We start from the raw sequence: 22,364 nt of genomic DNA on the forward strand, positions 1-22,364 counted from the left end.
CCAGGATAGTTAGGATTTCTTAAAATTCAATTTTTTTTAAAATGAATGATTTGCCATTCCATTTCTACATAAATTAAAATACATTTTAGACTCTAGGCCTATCCTAAAAACATTGTTTTAGGAATCAAACTGCAAAATTTTGGATTTCCAACTTTATAGTCAATCACAATTCTTTCATAATTGCCCTCAAAGTTATCCTAATGTTTTTTATTTTTGTTATTGACAGTGACTACTTTAGGGGTTGCATATCTCCAGTGAGGTCTTCAAAGTGGTGTGGTTGTCTCATCACTTCATTTAGTAAATATGCTTACCTCCACTTTCCCCCCCAAATTGTTTGAACAGTTAGATATTTGTGAATTATAGAAAATCAGGAGACTTTTAAAAGAACAGCAGATTCCTCAACTCACATACACATTTATAACTATATATAACATTCACAGTATTCTTGAGAACAAAATATTTAACATCCCCCTTTAATATACAAGATGTACTTTTAAAAGTAATCATCTATTTGTTAGAATCAGCAGTTAGAAATTATGTTTTTACATTTTTAAAAAACTATACTGATTTTGGCTTATTCAAAATTTAAGTCGACATGTTGAAAACTACTAATTGCACACCATTATAAACGTGCCAAATTCCTAACCAAACCACACCTCTGCTTAACCTGGTGAACACGCAGACAGAGGAAAGGGTAGAAATGCAACATAGGAATTAATTTAATGTCTACTGGTTATACAATAAAGTTATTCTGATATGTGCACCCTTCAGAAATTGTAAACTCCAATTCTAACATGAAAATTATTAGTATTAATTTAACATTTCTAAAAAATTAGAGTTAAAAGAAACAGTTCACAACTGGTTTATACACATTACTAAGCAGATTAAAGTTTTCCGTCTTTTTTCGATTTCAAATCGTTTGTGACCAGGAATCCTTTCGGCCATAAGCAGACAATCAGGCGAATCATTTCCAGGCTGGCCTATATCTTTTACGATTAGCACTGCATGTTAATTAATAAATACTGTTGATCAAGAAATCGTTCGATTGACAATATTTTCGGGACGGGGGTGGGAGGATTCTAAATAAAGAAAAATGATTTGGAAAAAATGTACTTACTGCTGACTTTCATGCTCCCAAAAGCAGACGGCTGCTGCACAGGTTTGCAGCTCTCAGCAAAAGACGTTGTCCTGGGTCGACCACTCATGATTACTTTAAAGCGACATCTAATTTTTCAAACATATATATGTATTTTAAAAAGACACTTTTATATTCCTTTATTTTCGATCCCCTCTTAATTTTAATCCTGTCCACCTGGTTTCATCGCGTAAATTTCTCCTGGTCAAATTAGCTGTCTTTTTTTAAAAATATTTTTATAATAATCGTCAGAAATAAATCTGAAATTATTTCAGAGCTCTGTATTGATCTTGACTGAGCTCAATGCAGGATGGTGGTGGTGATGATGATGATGGTGGTGGTGGTGGTGGTTCCTGCCATGGCGGCTCCTTCAGTTCAATTCAATCCTGAGATAATTTTTTTCCTTTTCCTAAAATTTCTCGGCTTATTTTTTTCAGATCTTAAAAGCCCAGTCGCATCTCTTTTAGTACACGGAAAAAAATTAAAACGATGTCTGAGGGAAAACCCGTGGTTTTACCCCAATTAAAACGGTTAAAACCCCTCCCTAATTCACTCGGCTGTCTTTGTACTTTTTTTGCCTATCTCTTTCTCCCTCTCACTGCAGCTGTAACCTCTTGGTCAATCTAACTTGATGCCGGGGCGCAGTGATTGACATGTAAAAAGAACCATTCACGGATCGCGTCAAAGACGTCAACGTCGCCTAGAGCGATGCGGAACCAATCGGTGAGGGGGTGTTGCTTGAGGTGCTTATCAAGTTCGGTTGACTGACAGCGACGGGGAAACGGGCCGACAGCCTCGGATTGCCCTTCCCCCACTTCGTTTTTCCTCGGCAGCCAATGAAATCACGTCATCTGCCATAAGGTGGGGTGACGGAAAGGCACGAGCTCCGCGAAGCACTGGTGACGTTGTCCAATCGGAACCCGAGGGAGGACCAATTCCGCCCTGACGACGAGCGTTGCCTGTGATTGGAAGTCTTCAAACGCAGTTCAGGATAACAGGCAGCGGCCTCTAGCTTGGAGGACCAGATGGTGCGACTAAATCGACAGGTGCAATCTATATTTAGTGCAAGAAAACATATTTGCATATAGAACCAATGAACACTCAACTAGGATGGCAAGAAAGAACAAATGCGAGTAGTAAGTAACGTATAGGTATTGTGTTTTTGAAAATACGATATTTTTTTCCTGCTCATACCTGAATCTATATGTAAACCAGCTGCAACAGGGAACAGTCTAAGCTATTACGGAAAACGGTATCATGGAACATAAGGTTTTTTTTCTTGTTTTAAGGCTGATCATGAACGTCAGGCAGTGATTTGAATGGACCTTGCTCTCTGTTGGAGTTAACAAGAAATGCCTGGTGATTACTGAGCTATTCCACAAGTCATAAATTAAATGGACAAGATGTACTTCGCCCTATCGCAGACTGCTATTGATTTCCAAGTAATTCATTATCTGAAGATGTGATTGTGATGTAGCTACATAATTCGTCTTGCTGCGAACTAGTTACAAAGTGATTTTCAAATTTGTAACATTTATTAATAATGTTAAGTCTCGTAAACATTTCCGGCATACACGTAAAATATATCTTCAGTAACATCCCTACCAACTATCATTTAAGTGATTAAGTAGGAATTTGGTAGATATGAGTGTCTGAAAAAGAGGTTGTTAAAAGCACGTTTTATCGTCACAGCTTGAAATTCCGCACAAACAATTATGACAAAAGTAGCCGTTCTTATGAATAGATTAGATTGAGATCTGAATTTCAGTTCAGTTAAATAGACCATTGATGGCTCACATCTTCAGGCTCATTTTGGATCAGGAATGAAATACATGTGTAGAGAGCAGTTTTGACAACGGGGATCTGAGGTTTCTGGCATGAACCAAATAAGATGTTTTGTTCTTTCTGATATTGAACTGAGGAAATTGTGATTTATATGGAACTTAGTTTGGACTGTTATGAATTTGATTGGTGAAATTATATAGTTAATTATCAACTGTGTGCATATAGCTGGTGAAATGTTTGTACATTATATGATTTGAATTCAGCATGTAAATATAAAAGGACTAATAATAGCTTATTAAAAAAGACAATCCGAGACTGAGTTCAAAGTTGTTATGGAAACATAGGACAGGAGTAGACCATTTAGCATCTTGTGTCTATTCCTTTTACAGGTAATAGATAGAGTGGTGAGTTGGGGTGTTTATGAATAGGACTAGGATAGAGTGAAACTGTAGAGATATAAGATGTAGTTGAAATTGTCAGCTGTGCCACAGGCTGGTTCCACAGCAGGTTAATGACAACCTGAAATTTTAAAAAGTCTTTATCTTAGATACTTAGAAAAGCAAAGTGAGTGTGATAAAATAATAGATGGCGGCCAAGGAAAACTAACAGGGAGTACAAAGGAACTCTTAAAATGTTCTTAGTAATCCTGAAAAATAACAGTTGAGTATCAGCAAAGAAAACTATTAGAGTCATAGAGATGTACTGCACAGAAACAGACCCATCTGTCCAACTCGTTCAAGCCAACCAGATATCCCAACCTAATCTAGTCCCACTTGCCAGCACCCAGACCATATCCCTCCAAACCCTTCCTATTCATACATCCATCCAGATGCCTTTTAAAAATTGCAATTGGGTAAATAGACAAGGTCTTTTCGCTGGGTTAGGGAAGTCCAGAACTAGAGGGCATAGGTTCGATTCCAGCGTCGGACCACTGTCTGTGTGGAGTTTGCACATTCTCCCTGTGTCAGCGTGGGTTTCCTCCGGCTGCTCCAGTTTCCTCCCACAGTTCAAAGATGTGTGGGCCAGGTGAATTGGCCATGTTAAATTGCCCATAGAGGCATTAGTCAGAGGGAAATAGGTCTGGGAGGGTTACTCTTTGGACGGTCGGTGTGGACTTGTTGGGCCAAAGGGCCTGTTTCCACACTGTAGGGAATCTAATCTAATCTTGTACCAGCCTCCACCACTTCCTCTGGCAACTGATTCCATACACTTACCACCCTCTGCATGAAAAAACTGCCCCTTAGGTCTCTATTATATCTTTTCCCTCTCACCCTAAACCTATGCCCTCTAGTTCTGGACTTCCCTTCATGATTTTATAAGCCTCTATAAGGTCACACCTCAGCCTCTGACATTCAGGGAAAACATCCCCAGCCTATTCAGCCTCTCCCCTATAGCTCAAATCCTCCAACCCTGGCAACATCCTTGAAAATTCTTTCTGAACCATTTCAAGTTTCACAATAAGTCACAGTGATCATGGAGTCAGGGAAAGTCCCGGATGATTGGAAGATCGCTGTTGTAACCCCATTGTTCAAGAAAGGATCAAGACAAAAGATGGAAAATTATAGGCCAATTAGCCTAACCTCGGTTGTTGGTAAATTCTAGAATCCATCATTAAGGATGAGGTTTCTAAATTCTTAGAAGAGCAGAGTCTGATTAGAACAAGTCAACATGGATTTAGTAAGGGGAGGTCATGCCTGACAAACCTGTGGTATTCTTTGAAGAGGTGACAAGTAGGTTAGACCAGGGAAACCCAGTGGATGTGGTCTATCTAGACTTCCAAAAGGCCTTTGATTAGGTGCCACACGGGAGGCTGCTGAGCAAGGTGAGGGCCCATGGTGTTCAAGGTGAGCTACTGGGATGGATTGAGGATTGGCTGTCTGACAGAAGGCAGAGAGTTGGTATAAAAGGTTCTTTTTCAGAATGGCAGCCGGTGACGAGCGGTGTCCCGCAGGGTTCAGTGTTTGGGCCACAGCTGTTCGCATTATATATTAATGATCTGGATGAAGGGACTGGGGGCATTCTAGCAAAGTTTGCAGATGATATGAAGTTAGGTGGACAGGCAGGTAGTACTGAGGAAGTGGGGAGGCTGCAGAAGGATCTAGACAGTTTGGGAGAGTGGTCCAGGAAATGGCTGATGGAATTCAACGTGAACAAATGCGAGGTCTTGCACTTTGGCAAAAAGAATAAAAGCACAGACTACTTTCTAAACAGTGAGAAAATTTGTAAAGCCAAAGTACAAAGGGATCTGGGAGTGCTAGTCGAGGATTCTCTAAAGGTAAACATGCAGGTTGAGTCCGTGATTAAGAAAGCGAATGCAATGTTGTCACTTATCTCAAGAGGGTTGGAATATAAAAGCACCGTTGTGCTACTGAGACTTTATAAAGCTCTGGTTAGGCCCCATTTGGAGTAGTGTGTCCAGGTTTGGTCCCCACACCTCAGGAAGGACATACTGGCACTGGAACGTGTCCAGCAGAGATTCACACAGATGATCCCTGGAATGGTAGGTCTAACATATGAGGAACGGCTGAGGATCCTGGGATTGTATTCATTGGAGTTTAGAAGATTAAGGGGAGACTTAATAGAGACGTACAAGATAATACATGGCTTGGAAAGGGTGGACGCTAGGAAATTGTTTCTGTTAGGTGAGGAGACTAGGACCCATGGACACAGCCTTAGAATTAGAGGGGGTCAATTCAGAACCGAAATGCGGAGACATTTCTTCAGCCAGAGAGTGGTGGGCCTGTGGAATTCATTGCCGCAGAGTGCAGTGGAGGCCGGGACGCTAAATGTCTTCAAGGCAGAGATTGATAGATTCTTGTTGTCTTGAGGAATTAAGGGCTTAGGGGAGAATGTGGGTAAGTGGAGTTGAAATGCCCATCAGCCATGATTGAATGGCGGAGTGGACTCGATGGGCCGAATGGCCTTACTTCCACTCCTATGTCTTATGGTCTTATGATCTTAATATCCTTCCGGTAGGAAGGAGACTAGAATTGCCCGCAATATTCCAAAAGTGGCCTAAACATCATCCTGTACAGCTGCAACATGACCTCCCAACCACTATACAAAATATTCTGACCAATAAAGGAAAGCATACCAAACACCTTATTAACTATTCTATCTACCGGCAACTCCACTTTCAAGGAACTATGAACCTGCACTCCAAGGTCTCTTTGTTCAGCAACACTCCCTTTGCGTTTCCAAAATACAGCACCTCACATTTATCTAAATTAAACTCCATCTGCCACTCCTTGGCCCATTGGCCTATCTGATCAAGATCCCGTTGTAATCGGAGGTAACCCTCTTCACTGTCCACTACACCTCTACTTTTGGTGTCATCTGCAAACTCACTAACTATGCCTCCTATGTTCACATCCATATCATTTATTTAAATGATGAAAAGTAGTGGACCGAGCACCGATCCTTGTGGCACTCCACTGGTCACAGGCCTCCAGTCTGAAAAACAACCCTCCACTATCACCATCTGTCTTCTAACTTAAAGCCAGTTCTGTGTCCAAATGGCTAGTTCTCCCTGTATTCCATGAGATTATTAGTGATAAATGGAGAGAGTTCTTTAGGGATGATTGAAAAGGTTGGAGGTATGGAAGAAATACAAAGCTTTGTAAATCTTTTACAAAAGTAAAAGTGGTTCCAATGAGGAGAATTTTGAAGTGGTCTGAAGAGCGATAAAGCCAGGGAATTGTATTTACAACCTGCACTGAAGACAGCATTTTAGTTTTCTCAGATTTTATTTGCATGAAATTTCTGTTCATCTAGTCTGATAAATTATGCACAGTGGAAGAATTGGGGGATGTGGTGAAGCCAGACTGAGTATTGACAGTGAGAAAATTTATACTGTGTATTCTGATTGTCACTAAGGGGTCATGTGTGTCAGAAATAGGAGGATGGCCAAGAGTCAATCCTTGGAGGATGTTAGAGATTTAAAAAAAAGGATAGGAAATAGGCAATTGCAGATGATTCACTTGCCACAATTAAATAGGTAGATTGGAACCAAACTCATTCGGATGAACAAGGATAAAAGGTTTGATTTGATTTGTTATTGTCACATGTACCTAGGTACAGTGAAAAGTTTTGTTTTGAATGCAGTACAGGCAAATCATACCATACTAAGATCATAGGGTGACAGAACAGAGCAAGGAATACAAAGATACACAAAATTGCACAAAAAATATCAATATTCAATTTGAAGTTTGAGAGGTCCATTCAGAAGTCAAAGACAAGTGGGGAAAAAACCGTTCTTGAACCTGTTGATACTTGTGTTTAAGCTTTTTATCCTCTGCTTGATGGAAGAGATTATAACTGGGGTCTTTGACGTTGGGTGCCTTTCCAAGGCAGCGAAATATGTAAATGGAGTCCATAAATGGAAGGTTGGCTTGCGTGATGGTCTGGGCTGTGTTCACAACTTTCTCTTGTTTCTTGCGGTCCTGGCCAGAGCAGATGACTTATCAAGCTGTAATATCTATTACAAGCTGTAATAGGTAGAATGCTTTCTACAGTGTGAATACAGAACTGGATCAAAGGTAGACAGAAGGTGATGCTAGAGGGTTGCCTTTCAGACTGGAGGCCAGTGACCAGTGGTGTGCCACAACAATTGGTGCTGGGTCCACTGCTTTTCATCATTTATATAAATGACTTACGAAAAGGAAGGGTTTGGAGGGATATGGGCCAGATGCTGCGGGTGGGACTAGATTGAGTTGGGATATCTGATCGGAGTGGACAGGTTGGACCGAAGGGTCTGTTTCCATGCTGTACATCTCTATGACTTGGATGTGAACATAGGAGGTATAGTTAGTAAGTTTGCAGATGACACCAAAACTGGAGGTGTAGTGAACAGCAAAGAAGGTTACCTTAGTACAATGGGATCTTGATCGGATGGGCCAGTGGGTCAAGAGTGGAGTTTAATGAGGTGGAGTTTAATTTAAATAGATGCAAGGTGCTATGTTTTGGAAAGGCAAATCAGAGCAGGACATATACATTTATTGATAGCTTCCTGGGGAGTGTTTTTGAACAAAAAGACCTTGGAGGGCAGGTTCATAGTTCCTTGAAAGTGGAGCTGCAGGTAGAAAAGATAGTGGAGAATCTGTTTGGTCTTTTTTTTATTATTGGTCAGGGCATTGAGTGTAGGAGTTGAGAGGTCATGTTGTGACTGTACAGGATATTGGCTAGGCTACTTTTGAAATATTGTGTGCAATTCTGATCTCTGTCCTATCAGAAGGATGTTGTGAAACTTGAAACAGTTCAGAAAAGATTTAGAAGGATGTTGTCAGGGTTGGAAGATTTCAGCTACAGGTCAAGGCTGAATAGCTGGGGTTGTTTTCCCTGGAGTGTCAGAGGCTGAGGGGTGACCTTATAGAGGTTTATAAAATCATGAGGAGCATGGATCGGATAAATAGACATGGTCTTTTCACTGGCTGGGGGAGTCCAGAACAAGAAGGCATCGGCTTGGGGTGAGAGGGGAATGATTTAAGAGGATCCTAAGGAAGAACTGTGTTCTATGCAAGAGGTGGTGCGTGTATGGAATGAGCTGTCAGAGGGAGTGGTGGAGGCTGATACTGCATTTAAAAGGCATCTAGATGGGTATATGAATAGGAAGGCTTTAGAGGGATATGGACCAAGTGCTGGCAAATGGGACTATATTAGGTTAGGATATTGGGTTAGCATAGATGAATTGGATTGAAGGGTCTGTTTCTGTGCTGTATGTCTCTACGACTCTATCTGTAAAAGTTCATGAGAGAGGGCATACTGAATTTCCTTAGCCTCCTGAGAAAGAATATAGAACAATACAGCGCAGAAAAGGCCCTTCGGCCCTCTATGTTGCACCGACCTGTGAACTATTCTCAGCTCGTTTCCCCCTACACTATCCCATCATCCATGTGCTTATCCAAGGATTGTTTAAATCTCCCTAATGTGGCTGTGTTAACTACATTGGCAGGTAGGGCATTCCACGCCCTTACCACTCTCTGCATAAAGAACCTGCTTCTGACATCTGTCCTAAATCTATCACCCTGAAAGTGTGTTGCTGGAAAAGCGCAGCAGGTCAGGCAGCATCCAAGGAACAGGAGAATCGACGTTTCGGGCATAAGCCCTTCTTCAGGGCTTATACCCGAAACGTCGATTCTCCTGTTCCTTGGATGCTACCTGACCTGCTGCGCTTTTCCAGCAACACACTTTCAGCTCTGATCTCCAGCATCTGCAGTCCTCACTTTTTCCTTAAATCTATCACCCCTTAATTTATAGTTATGCCTCCTCGTACAAGCTGACGTCATCATCCTGGGAAAAAGACTTTCACTGTCTACCCTATCCAATCCTCTGATCATCTTGTATGTCTCTATCGAATCCCCTCTTAGCCTTCTTCTTTCCAATGAGAACAAACCCAAGTCTCTCAGCCTTTCCTCATAAGACCTTCCCTCCAGACCAGGCAACATCCTGGTAAACCTCCTCTGCACCTTTTCCAATTCTTCCACATCCTTCCCGAAATATGGTGACCAGAACTGTACACAATATTCCAAGTCCGGTCGTACTAGCGTTTTGTATAGTTGCAGCGGCTCTGGAACTCAATCCCTCTACCAATAAAACCTAACACACAGTATGCATTCTTAACAGCACTATCAACCTGGGTGGCAACTTTCAGGGATCTATGTACATGGACTCCAAGTTTCCTCTGCACATCCACACTACCAAGAATCTTTCCATTGACCCAGTACTCTGTTTCTTGTTATTCTTCCCAAAGTGAATCACCTCACATTTAGCTACATTGAACTCCATTTGCCACGTCTCAGCCCAATCCTGCAGTTTATCCAAGTCCCCCTGCAACCTGTAACATTCTCCCAAACAGTCCACTACTCCACCGACTTTAGTGTCACCTGCAAATTTACTAATCCATCCACCTATGCCTGTATCTAAGTCATTTATAAAAATGACAAACAGCAGTGGTCCCAAAACAGATCCTTGTGGCACACCACTAGTAACCGGACTCCAGGCTGCATATTTTCCATCAACCACCACTCGCTGTCTTCTTTCAGAAAGCTAGTTTCTAATCCAAACTGCTAAATCATCCTTAATCCCATGCCTCTGAATTTTCTCCAACAGCCTACCATTTGGAACCTTATCAAAGGCTTTACTGAAGTCCATGTACAACATGCATTATTTTCTTTCTATTTACCTAATAGACATTTCTGGAATTTTTGTCCATGTGTGAAGCACTTTGCATTTCTGTACATTTAGTTTCATCTAACACCTTTTTGTCTAATTTCCAAGTAAATTTAAATCTTTCTCCTACACACACTCCTACAGACCCATACACTCACACAGATTCTCTCATACACAAGCTCTCTTTCATATGCTCATACATAAACACTCATGCGCACACCCACCACATGCACCCTCTCACAGACATATACATCTTAACACTCACACTCACAAATGTAGACATACACATACTTTCTCACAGACACTCCTACACCACCACACACACACACCCACATGCACGCATCCATATATAAGTTCATGGGGTGAATTTGTACATGCAGAATTATATTTTATTTTGCTCAAAAATTGCATGAATCAATGTAAGATTCTATAAATCCTTTTTTTTAGAAAAAGTCAGTCTGAACATTGGGGCGCAGACAGCTTCACACCTTCAATGCATTATCTGAGCTGACATGGCACCTATTGTTAAAGTTCAACTGAGAATGTAACTTTATTTTATAAAAGTTCTTGAATTTACATATGAAAGAACTGAAACCAACATGATCATTCTAAAAGATGAGAGACTTAACAAATAATCGAATCTTTTTCAATAGATAATTTCAGTTGCAGCACACTGTAAACTTTTGCTATAAATTCTGTATTGTACGATCTTATACTCCACAAACACCCAATGAAGGGGCAGTGCTTCAAAAGCTAGTGCTTCCAAATAAACCTGTTGGACTATAACTTGGTGTTATGATTTTTAATTTGTATACCTGTGTCCAACACTGGCACCTCCAAATCGTATCCCTCTTCCAAATGATTCTTATTTTATAATACTTGCATTGATGACTGCCTTCCTTATTTACAATACTAAACTTTTCAAAGGAAGTATAAGAAGGGAAAATCACCTTAAGAAGGGAAGACAACCACCTGATGAAGGAGCGGCGCTCCGAAAACTAATGTGCTTCCAAAGTTTGTGAGAAGATTTGTAGCTCGGGTGCTCGTTGTTGTGGTTCTGTTCACCGAGCTGGGAATTTGTGTGGCAGACATTTCGTCCCCTGTCTAGGTGACATCCTCAGTGCTTGGGAGCGTCCTGTGAAGCACTTCTGTGATGTTTCCTCCAGCATTTATAGTGGTTTGAATCTGCCGCTTCCGGTTGTCAGTTCCAGCTGTCCGTTGCAGTGGTCGGTATATTGGGTCCAGGTCGATGTGCTTATTGATTGAATCTGTGGATGAGTGCCATGCCTCTAGGAATTTCCTGGCTGTTCTCTGTTTGGCTTGTCCTATAATAGTAGTGTTATCCCAGTCAAATTCATGTTGCTTGTCATCTGCGTGTGTGGCTACTAAGGATAGCTGGTCGTGTCGTTCCATGGCTAGTTGGTGTTCATGGATGCGGATCGTTAGCTGTCTTCCTGTTTGTCCTATGTACTGTTTTGTGCAGTCTTTGCAGGGATTTTGTACACTACGTTGGTTTTGCTCATGCTGGGTATCAGGTCCTTCGTTCTGGTGAGTTGTTGTCGGAGAGTGGCTGTTGGTTTGTGCGCTGTTATGAGTCCTAGTGGTCGCAGTAGTCTGGCTGTCAGTTCGGAAATGCTCTTGATGTATGGTAATGTGGCTAGTCCTTTGGGTTGCGGCATGTCCTCGTTCCGTTGTCTTTCCCTTAGGCATCTGTTGATGAAATTGCAGGGGTATCCGTTTTTGGCGAATACATTGTATAGGTGTTCTTCTTCCTCTTTTTGCAGTTCTGCTGTACTGCAGTGTGTTGTGGCCCTTTTGAACAGTGTCTTGATGGAACTACTTTTGTGTCTGTTGGGGTGGTTGCTTTCATAGTTCAGGACTTGGTCTGTGTGTGTGGCTTTCCTATATACCTTTGTGGTGAATTCTCTGTTCGGTGTTCTCTGTACCGTCACGTCTAGGAATGGGAGTTGGTTGTCCTTTTCTTCCTCTTTAGTGAATCGGATTCCTGTGAGTGTGGCGTTGATGATCCGGTGTGTGTTCTCTATTTCGGTGTTTTTAATGATTACAAAGGTATCATCTACATATCTGACCCAGAGTTTGAGTTGAATTTGCGTTAAGACTGTTTGTTCTAATCTTTGCAATACCGCTTCTGCTATGAGTCCAGAGATGGGTGAGCCCATGGGTGTGCTGTTGATTTGTTCATATATTTGGTTGTTGAATGTGAAGTGTGTTGTGAGGCACAGGTCCAGTAGTTTGAATATGCAGTCTTTGTTGATAGGTTCACTGTCCTGTTGTCTGTTCTGTATGTCCAGCAGGTTGGCTATTGTTTCTCTGGCTAGGGTTTTGTGGATCGAGGGGAAAAGTGCTGTTACATCGAATGAGACCATGGTTTTTTCCTTGTCTATGTGTATATTTCTGATGATGTCCAAGAATTCCTGTGTTGATTATATAGAGTGTCTGGATCCGCTGATCAGGTGTTTCAGTTTCTGCTGTAGTTCTTTAGCCAGTTTGTGTGATGGTGTCCCTGGTAGTGATACTATGGGTCTGAATGGGACGTCTGGTTTGTGCACTTTAGGTAGTCCATAGAATCTGGGGGTGGTATTGCTTTCAGGTTTCATTCTTCGTAGGTCAAACCTGGTTATCTGTCCGTTTTTTTTGTAGGTTCCTCAGTGTGTTGTTTATCCTATTGGTGAGCTGTGGGGTGGGGTCAAACTCCCTCTTTTGGTAGGTGTTCGTATCTGCAAGTAGTTGTTGCGCTTTTTGGATGTAGTCTGCTTTGTCCAGGATGACCGTCATTCTGCCTTTGTCTGCTGGTATTATAATTGTGTTCTTATTGTTTCTTAGTGATTTTAGTGCTTACCTCTCCTTGGTGTTGAGGTTATGTGTTTGTCTTTTCCTTGTTATCAGAGGTACGATCCTTTGTCTCTCTGTTTGTTGTGTCTCTTCTGTCAGTCCATTGTTCCAGAGTATGCATTTTAGCGCTGCTAGGAAGTCTGCTGTCTTGGCATCCCTGTGATTGTAGTTGAGTCCCTTGGCCAGTATTGTTCTTTCCGTGTCTGTGAGCTGTCTGTGGGAGAGATTTCTCACCCAGATGTGTGTTGTGGTGTTCTCTCTGTCGTATGTTAGTTTGGCCATTTTTTCTTTTAGTGCCGTTTTTTTGCGGTGTGTGGTCCTGTTCTGTCCTATGGTGACGGCCTGTTCAATGGTCCGGGTCCATTCCTGATTGGTGGTTTTTGAAATTAACGATTTTTGGCGTGCAATTTCTTGCCTGTATTTGTGAAGTCTGTTGTGAGCATCTGTAATCATTACCTGTAATCATAATGTGCTTCCAATTAAATCTGTTGGACTATAACCTGGTGTTGTGTGATTTTTAACTTTGTACACCCCAATCCAACACCGGCATCTCCAAATTATAAAAAGGGAGCCATTGAAGTTCAAATACAACTAATCCCTTGCCTAAGTTGGCTGGAAGGGTGGTTTGTGACACACAGTGATGCCAATAGTGTGGGTTCAATTCCCACACTGGCTGAAGTTACCGTGCTTGACACTCCTTCTCGATCTCTCCCCTTGCCTGAGGCATAGTGCCCCTCCAGTTAAATCACCATCAGTCATCTCTTTCTAATGAAGAGCACCACTATGGTCTTCTGGAGCTACAGCAACCTTACCTTTTACCTTTATCACTTGCCTGCTGCTATCAAACCTCTTTTGTCACACACTCAAATGAAGCTGGTAAGTTAGATTGACACAAAGTCCCTTTCATATTCCCATGTTTTCTCCGATACTTTCACAGCTAGACCAAAAAGATAAAGGTTGTAACCATGTTAGGTTCAGAAGTTTTCAAAAAACATTTTAAGTATTAGGCCACTTTTGGAATATTGTGTGCAATTCTGGTCTCCCTCCTACTTAAAGGACGTTGTGAAACTTGAAAGGGTTCAGAAAAGATTTACGAGGATGTTGCCATAGTTGAGCTACAGGGAGAGACTGATTAGCCTGCGGCCGTTTTCCCTGAAGCATCAGAGGCTGAGGCGTGACCTTACAGAGATTTATAAAATCATGAGGGGCATGTATAGGGTACACAGACAAGGTCTTTTCCCTAGGTTGGGGGAGTCCAGAACTAGAGGGCATAGGTTTAGGGTGAGAGGGGAAAAATTTGAAAAGGACCTAAGGGGCAACTTTTTGATGCCATGGATTGTGAGTGTATGAAATGAGCTGCCAGAGGAAATGGTGGGAGCTGGTACAATTATAACATTTAAAAGGCGTCTGGATGGGTAAATTAATAGGAAGGGTTTAGAGGGATATGGGCCAAGTGGTGGCAAATGGAACTAGATTAATATTGGATATCTCATCGGCATGAACGAGTTGGACCGAAGGGTCTGTTTCCGTGCTGTACGTCTCTATGACGCTGAGTCTTATGATATGTGCAATAAAATTTGGAGAGGCCTTGGTGGAGATGAATATCAGCAATATCTATGCCGTCCTGATCTGCATTTGGAAACACACTTTACTGTAATTCAATGAAAGAAAGGATAGCCAAATGTTCCATGATTTTTACTGTTTATTTTGTTCAAGCACGAAATTATAAATCACTGACATTAGAAAGATGAACCTATTATCAGCCTTGGAGGCAGGAAGAAATTAAGAAGGCAATATTCTGCAATATTGTTTTCACTACATTGAAGTTTTATGTCTGACTATTTAAAAGAAATTTGTGAAACTTACTAAAATTGAAGGGAATCTCAGCATTTGGAAACAATGGACCTCTTTTCTCTTCTTTCTCTTCTTTCTCTCTTTCTCAGGCTTCCAATGTTCCTATGCTTTTGAGAGCAGGATGAGTTGGAGTATGAAAGAATGGAAGCCATGTGTGTGCAATATTATGTCTAGACAGAATGCCTCACTATCAGGGTCTCCATACCATCTAGGACTCAATTTGAATTTTACTAAGACAATATGTGAAAAATGTGTGGTTTCCATCTGATGCAATGACAAAGTTGTTGTAAATAGACTTTCAGCTTCTTTGTGGCTGTGAAGGTGATAATGGCACTTAATATTTGTTTATCCATTGACATCCGGACTGCCTCTGGTGAGTCAAATCAGTTAGTCAGTAGTGGACAGTTGATGTACTAGTGGTATTATCACTAGACTATTAATCTGGAAGCCCAGGTAATGTTCCGTGAACCCATGTTCAAATCCCAACAGGGGAGATAGTGGAATTGCAATTCAATAAAATCTGGAATTAAGAGTCCAATAACCATGAAACTTGTGGAAAACAACCCATTTGATTCATTAGCATTCTTTTTAAAGAAAGAAACCTTACCTAGTGTGGTCCAGACGTGAATTCAGACCCCAGCAATGCGGTTCATTGGGATAGGCAATAAATGTGGGTCTCTTCAGCAATGCCCACATCCTGTGAATGAATTAAAAGAAGTTCATCACTGCGTTAAGGAAGTTGTAGATGTCCTATCAGGCTGGTCTGAGTTCATTAATTTCCCAATAGTTCCAGTAGCAGGAAAAGAGAACCATTAACTTGTCACAAAATGCTGGGTACTGCACATGTAAAATTGCCATCCAACATCAATAACTTCATGAATAGGAACAGATTTCTTTCTGAGCATGATGCTCGTCACCTAATTATGCATGTCAATGCAATATATCCATTTTAAAATTTTTATATTTCAAAATCTACTTTATTCATAAAAAATATCTAGTCACAAATGCAGTTTGGTTCTGTACAGTAGCATATCAAGGAAACAAGCATTGGGGTTTGACTCTACCCAGACAAGCCAAAGGCATCTCATATTTGAACTAGACTATACTTACATGCATTTGAGGCACCAGGAGAGTCCAATAACTGAGTGTATTCCTGTTTAACCTCAACATGAAGACCTCAGACAGTGGTCTTCCCCACTGCACCTTGCCCCTTGCAGTTGCCCCAAGCTTTAGTGTGTCCCTCAGCATGTAGTCTTGGACCTTGGAATGCAACACTTGGTCAAGGTCAACTCCTTGTTCTGAAGACCTACAAATTTCTGGCAGACCAAAAAGCATCTTTCCATTCTTTTCATTCTCAACTGCTGTACTATTCATCTACAGCCAGGACCTGGCTAATAAGTGACAAATGTTTCTGAATTAACTGGTGGCTGATGACCATTTTGCTTAAAGCAGGTTTAGTTAAGGCTGGGGGGAGGGAATAAAAGAATCATTTGAACTAAATTTTCCCATCTCCTGAACAACATTTTGTGAATCAGTTGGGAAGATATGGCAAGATCAGAAAAATAAGATTTTTGACATCGAGAGAAGTCTAATTTTCTATCCCGAGACGTGAACAGTGAGACAAGAATCTCAACAATATGTGACAGGGTCATTTGCATATATTTGCATCACATTAGTACTTAATCTATTCTCTTTTATATGCTATTTCCTATTCTCCTGGATGACAGACAAACTGACAGTGCCAATTCCTGACATGAAAGTTAAAGCAGGTACCTGGTAGCTCCAGCTAACTGCTTGCTCATCCAGACTTCCATTTTGGCTAGCAATCCCCAAGATCCTCAGGGCATACTCCATGAGCAGCAACCAACCACCCCCTTTCTACAGAAGTTTGCATCCGACATAAATGAGCCTCATCATATCACCATGATATCACTTTAACGAACGTGAAACACAGTTCTCTACTTTACTGCTGTACTCTGGAACACACCAACATTTTGCAGTACTGCTGACAAGTTGCATTGCATTGTAGGAACACTTACCCATCTCATGACTCTGAATAGGCTGCATTTTGGAGGGGTCTTCAATTGATCTTTTCGTGGTTATTCATTTTGCGTCTACTTGGCTGCTCAGGGTATCTCAGCCTGCCTCACTTTGCTGCCTGATTCAGAACTTTCAGACTCAGTAGTTCTGTTTTTACCTGCTGTTTCATGCAGACACAAGCCGGGCAGCTTATTCTGGTTGTCAGCAGTGATCAGTTAAGGAAGTGAACATGTTGTTGTAAAGCACCATGCCACATCAATGTCGTACTAACAGCACGTGCCAGTAGCTTATGCTGCAAACAGTTTCAACTGAATGGCCACCTATCAAAGTTTTTTAGGGGATTAGTCCTCAATCAAGTCAGGGAAGATAGTCATCAGTCAGGGATGTCACTACAGTCAGTCAAAAGCACAGTGTCCAGTCACAGTACAGGGGCTTGTTCACAGTCAGAATCGGGGATTCCTTATCACTGCAGTCTAGGGAATGGGCTGCAGTCAGTCTTGCAAATCCAATGCAAAAAAATCTGTGGATTAGCAGGAAGTCAGTCAGGGAGTTGCACAGAAACTACTCCATTCACTTATCAGTTAGGATGTCCTTCCAAATCAATGAGGGGGTGGGTCAAGATCAAGGGGACTTATTAGGGGCCATCACTCTGGTAGGGATGTTGGTGAAGTCAATTGAGAGGAATTGGAGGCAACATGCTGGGAAGCAATTCAACATATAAAGGTTGGAGACAGTATATTGGAGAACATTGGTAATTACAGGAACCATCAATGGTCACACCACCCTGGCTATCAAGACTGTTACTGACACAATTTAACAGTTTTACAGCACAGAGTGAGGCCTTTTTGTCACATGTCCATGCTGCTCATCAAGCACCTATCTACTCTTGTTCTACTTTCTCACATTTGGCCCAAAGGCTTGTGTGCTATGGCATTTCAAGTAATCATCTCGATAATTCTTAAAAGTTGTGATGATTCCTGCCTCTACCACTCTTTTCAAGCAGTGAGTTCCAGATACCCAAAGTCCTGTGAGTGAAAAAGTACTTGCTTAAATTCTCTCTAAGCCTCCTGCCCTTTATCTTAAACCTAATCCTGGTTATTGACCCCACTACTAAGGGGAAATATCTTTTGCTAGCTACCCTATGTATGCCCTCATAATTTTGTACACCTCAATCAGGTCTCCCTTAGCCTCCTCTGCTCTGAGGAAAACAGTCAAAGTCTGGCCCTAGAAAAGCACAGCAGGTCAGGCAGCATCCGAGGAGCAGAAGAGTTAACGTTTCAGGCATGATGTACAGCATGGAAACATACCCTTTGGTCCACCTTGTCCTTGTCGAGCAGATATCCAAGATTAATCTAGTCCAATTTGCCACCATTTTCCCCACATCCCTGTAAACCCTTCCTATTCATATACCCAACCAGATGCCTTTTAAATATTGTAATTAAGCCAGTCTCCACCACTTTCTCTCAGCCCATTTCACACATGTACCATCCTCTGCATAAAAAAGTTGTCCCTTAGGTTGCTCTTAAATCATTTCCCTCTCGCCACCATACTTTCAGGAGGATGTGACTGAACTAGAGAGGGGGCAGAGGAGATTCACTAGGTTGTTGCATAAGATAGAGTATTTCAGCTAGAATGCTGGAGCTGTTTTCCTTAGAAGAAAGTGAGAACTGCAGATGGCAGAGAGTTAGAATCAAAAATTGTGGCGCTAAGAAAACCCAGGTCAGGCAACATCCGAGGAGCAAGAGAGTCGACGTTTCGGGCATAAGCCCTTCATCAGATAAGACTCATTATTTCTTCGCTCTTGCATTCAGTGCTTTGACATTCGATGATAAATTCCCGGAAGTATATCCCAGGACCTTTTCGGGAATCTAGGAGGAAATTGCAGGTCCAATAGCAGAGGTACTTGTATCATTGATAACCACAAGTGAAGTGCCTCAAGATTGGAGGGTGGCTAATGTTGTGCCATTATTTAAGAAAAGCTGCAGGGAAATACCTGGGAACTACAGACCAGTGAGCCTAATGTTTGTGGTGGGTAAGTTGTTAGAGGAGATTCTGAGAGACAAGATCTATAGACATTTGGAGAGGCAAAGACTCATTTTGGATAGTCAGCATAGCTTTGTCCATGGGAAATCACAGCTCATGTACTTGATTAAATTGCTTGAAAGGGTGATCAAGAAGTAGATGTGGGCAGTGCAGTAGACATTGTCTACATATACTTTAGCAAGGCCTTTGACAAAGTACCACATGGTGGGTTGTTGAGAAAGATTTAATCTCAAGGGATCCAAGGAGAGCTGGCCAATTGGCTTGAAGGTGGTGATAGAGGGTTGTTTTTCAAACTGGAGGCCTGTGACTAGCAGTGTACCACAGAGATCGGTGTTGGGTCGATTGTTAATCGTCATATATGTAAATGATTTGGATGAGAATTTAGGAGGTATGGTTAGTAAGTTTGTGAATGACACCAAGATTGGTATAGTGGGCAGTGAAGAAGGTTAGCTGGCAGTACAGTGAGATTTTGGTCAACTGGGCTAGAGGGCTGAGGAATGGCAGATAGAATTTAACATAACAAAATGTTAAACTTTTGCATTTATCTAGGTCAAACCAGGGCAGGGCTTACACAGTCAATGGTAGGCCCTGGGAATGTTTTAGAATAAAGCAATCTAGAGGTACAGGTTCATAGTTCCTTGAACATGGAGTCACAGGTAGAAAGGATGGGAAGAAGACTTTTGGCATGCTTGCTTTCATCGGTCAGTGCAATGAGTATAGGAGGTGGGATGTTGGTAAGGCCATATTTGGACTACTGTATGCAGTTCTGCTTGCCCTACTGTAGAAAGGATATTGTTAAACTAAGTTTAAAAATCGCAAAACACTAGTTTATAGTCCAACAGGTTTAAATGGGAGCACTAGCTTTCGAAGCGCTGTTCCTTCATCAGGTGGTTGTGGAGTACACAATTGTAAGACACAGAATTTATAGCAAAAGTTTACAGTGTGATGTAACTGAAATTATACATTGAAAAATACCTTGATTGTTTGTTAAGTCTCTCATCTGTTAGAATGACCATGTTAAGTTCACTTCTTTCATATGTAAATCACAAAACCTTTTTAAAAGGTTATATTCTCAGGTTAACTTTAAACATTGGTGTCAGCCCAGATAATATGTTCGATAATATTAGCCCCCTGTGTGCTGTTGTCTGTGCCATAATGTTTAGACTGATTCTAACCTAAAAAAAGAGTGAAAAGTCTTCTATGGATTCATCCAGTTTTTTTGAGCAAAGTACAAATTAACTCCGCAAGTACAAGTTCACCCCACAAACATATATGTGTGTGTGTCTGTCTGTGTTTGGGGGGGGGGGGAGGTTTTGTGTGTGTGTCTCTGTGGGGGGGCGTCTAAGTCTGCCGAGCAGAGGCTACAGCAATGGATGAATGAGCACCGCACAACAATCAACAGACAGGAGTGTTCCCTGCCAGTTGGAGAACACTTCAGCGGTCCAGGACATTCAACCTCAGACCTTCGGGTGACCATCCTCCAAGGCAGACTTCGGAACAGGCAGCAGCGAAAAATGGTCGAGCAGAGGCTGATAGCTAGGTTCGGTACCCTTGGGAGGGCCTCAACCGGGACCTTGGGTTCATGTCACACTACAGGTGACTACCATTGCATTACAGAGACACAGTCACACAGGCACTCACATACACTCCTAGAGACACACACACTCCCACACTCCCACACTCACAGATGCACCCTCTCTCAGACTTAGACCCCTTTACACTCTCTCTCATACACACACACACACGCATACACTCTCTCTCTCACAGACATTCACAACCCCCCACTCCAGACACACACTTCCACACTCTCACATGCACCCTCTCACAGACTGAGACCCCTTTACACTCACACACACATAAACTGTCTCTCAAGGACACACTCAAGCCCCCCACCCCAGACAGACAGACACATATGTTTCTGGAGTGAATTTGTACTTGCAGAGTTACATTGTACTTTGCTCAAAAACTGCATGAATCCATGAAAGACTCTGTTAACTCATTTTTTTTTAGATTAGAATCAGTCTAAACATTATGGCACAGGCAACAGCACACAGGGGGCTAACACCTTCAACATATTACCTGGACTGACACCAATTCTTAAAGTTAACCTGAGAATGTAACTTTTAAAAAAGAAGTTTGTGATTTACATATGAAAGAAGTGAAACTAACATGGTCATTCTGACAGATGAGAAACTTAACAAATGATCAAGGTATTTTCCAATGTATAATTTCAGTTACATCACACTGTAAACTTTTGCTATAAACCATATCACAATTGTTTACTCCACAACCTGATGAAGGAACAGTGCTCCAAAAGCTAGTGCTTCAAATTAAACCTGTTGGACTATAACCTGATGTTGTGTGATTTTTAACTTCGTACACTTCAGTCCAACACCGGCATCTCCAACTCATTGTTAAATCTTTTCTGCACTCTTTCTAGTTTACTAGAATGCTACCTAGACTAGAAGGTTTGACTTATTTGAGAGACTGGATAGGCTGGGACATTTCTCACTGGAGCATAAGAGACTTAGGGAGTGACCTTATAGAGGTCTTTATAATCATGAAAGGCATAGATAAGTTAGATAGCCAACAGCTTTTCCCCATGGTAGTGGAGTCTAAAACTAGAGGACGTAGGTTTAAAGTGTGAGGGGAGAGATACAAAAGGCTCCAGAAGGACAATTTTATCACAGTGGGTGGTGTGCCTGTAATGGGCTGCGAGAGAAGTGATGGAGGAGAGTACAATTTTGTCAGTTAAGAAACATTTGGACAGGTATGAGGAAAGGATAGGCATGAAGGGATAAGGACCAAAACCTGGAATATTGGACTAGATTAATTGTGAAAACTGGATGGCATGGACAAGTTGGGCTGAAGGGCCTATTTCCATGCTGTAACCCTCTGACTTTGACTATTACAGGTAAGTATCCTGTAATGCTTTCTCAACCAGTTTATTCACCTGTCCTGTCACATTTAAGGATCTATGGACAAGCACACTAAGTCTCCTTTGATCCTCTGTACAACATATGTTCTTTAGTCCTCTCAAGATGTATCACCTCACTCTTTTCAGCAGATTAAATTCCATTTGCAACTATTTAGTCCATCTGACTAGCTTAGACAGATCATCCTGAAGTCTAAGGCTTTCCACCTCACTATTTTTGTGTCATCTGCCTCCTGCCACCAAGCAATTAAGGATCCAATTTATCAAATTGTCCTAAATCCCTTGGGCTCTTGCCTTCTTGAGCAGTATCCCTTGTGAAATGGAAGGTATTTCATGCCAGATTTCTCACTTCGTTTTGTTTCCCTCTGATAAGTTCAGTGCATCACCTTGGCCAATATAGCTGGCTTCTCTCATATGCAGAGTGCTATATAATGTACCTACATTGCATTGAGACAACCATATCATAATATAGCTGACTTCATCAACAGCAAAGGGTTCCATTCTATCAATAGTGATCATTGGTACCACATTCTAGAAGCCTGCACTGTGTAC

At 41.7% G+C, this 22,364-nt stretch overlaps 1 protein-coding gene and 1 long non-coding RNA gene across 2 annotated transcripts in view; one reads left to right on the forward strand and one right to left on the reverse strand.

The window, feature by feature from the left end:
- The window catches only part of gsk3ba (glycogen synthase kinase 3 beta, genome duplicate a), a 181,769-nt gene extending 180,007 nt beyond the window's left edge, over positions 1–1,762 (reverse strand). Inside the window, exon 1 of the mRNA XM_072585306.1 lies at positions 1,118–1,762. Coding sequence (XP_072441407.1) covers positions 1,118–1,205 — 88 coding nt within the window. The 5' untranslated portion in view covers positions 1,206–1,762. The remainder of the gene's footprint in view (positions 1–1,117) is intronic.
- Positions 1,763–2,130: 368 nt separating this feature from the next.
- The window catches only part of LOC140486329 (uncharacterized), a 61,146-nt gene continuing 40,912 nt past the window's right edge, over positions 2,131–22,364 (forward strand). Inside the window, exons 1-2 of the long non-coding RNA XR_011962548.1 lie at positions 2,131–2,271; positions 2,425–2,577. This is a non-coding gene — a long non-coding RNA (uncharacterized lncRNA). The remainder of the gene's footprint in view (positions 2,272–2,424; positions 2,578–22,364) is intronic.

Source organism: Chiloscyllium punctatum, chromosome 15 (assembly GCF_047496795.1).
Source record: "Chiloscyllium punctatum isolate Juve2018m chromosome 15, sChiPun1.3, whole genome shotgun sequence".
Taxonomy (NCBI): Eukaryota; Metazoa; Chordata; class Chondrichthyes; order Orectolobiformes; family Hemiscylliidae; genus Chiloscyllium; species Chiloscyllium punctatum.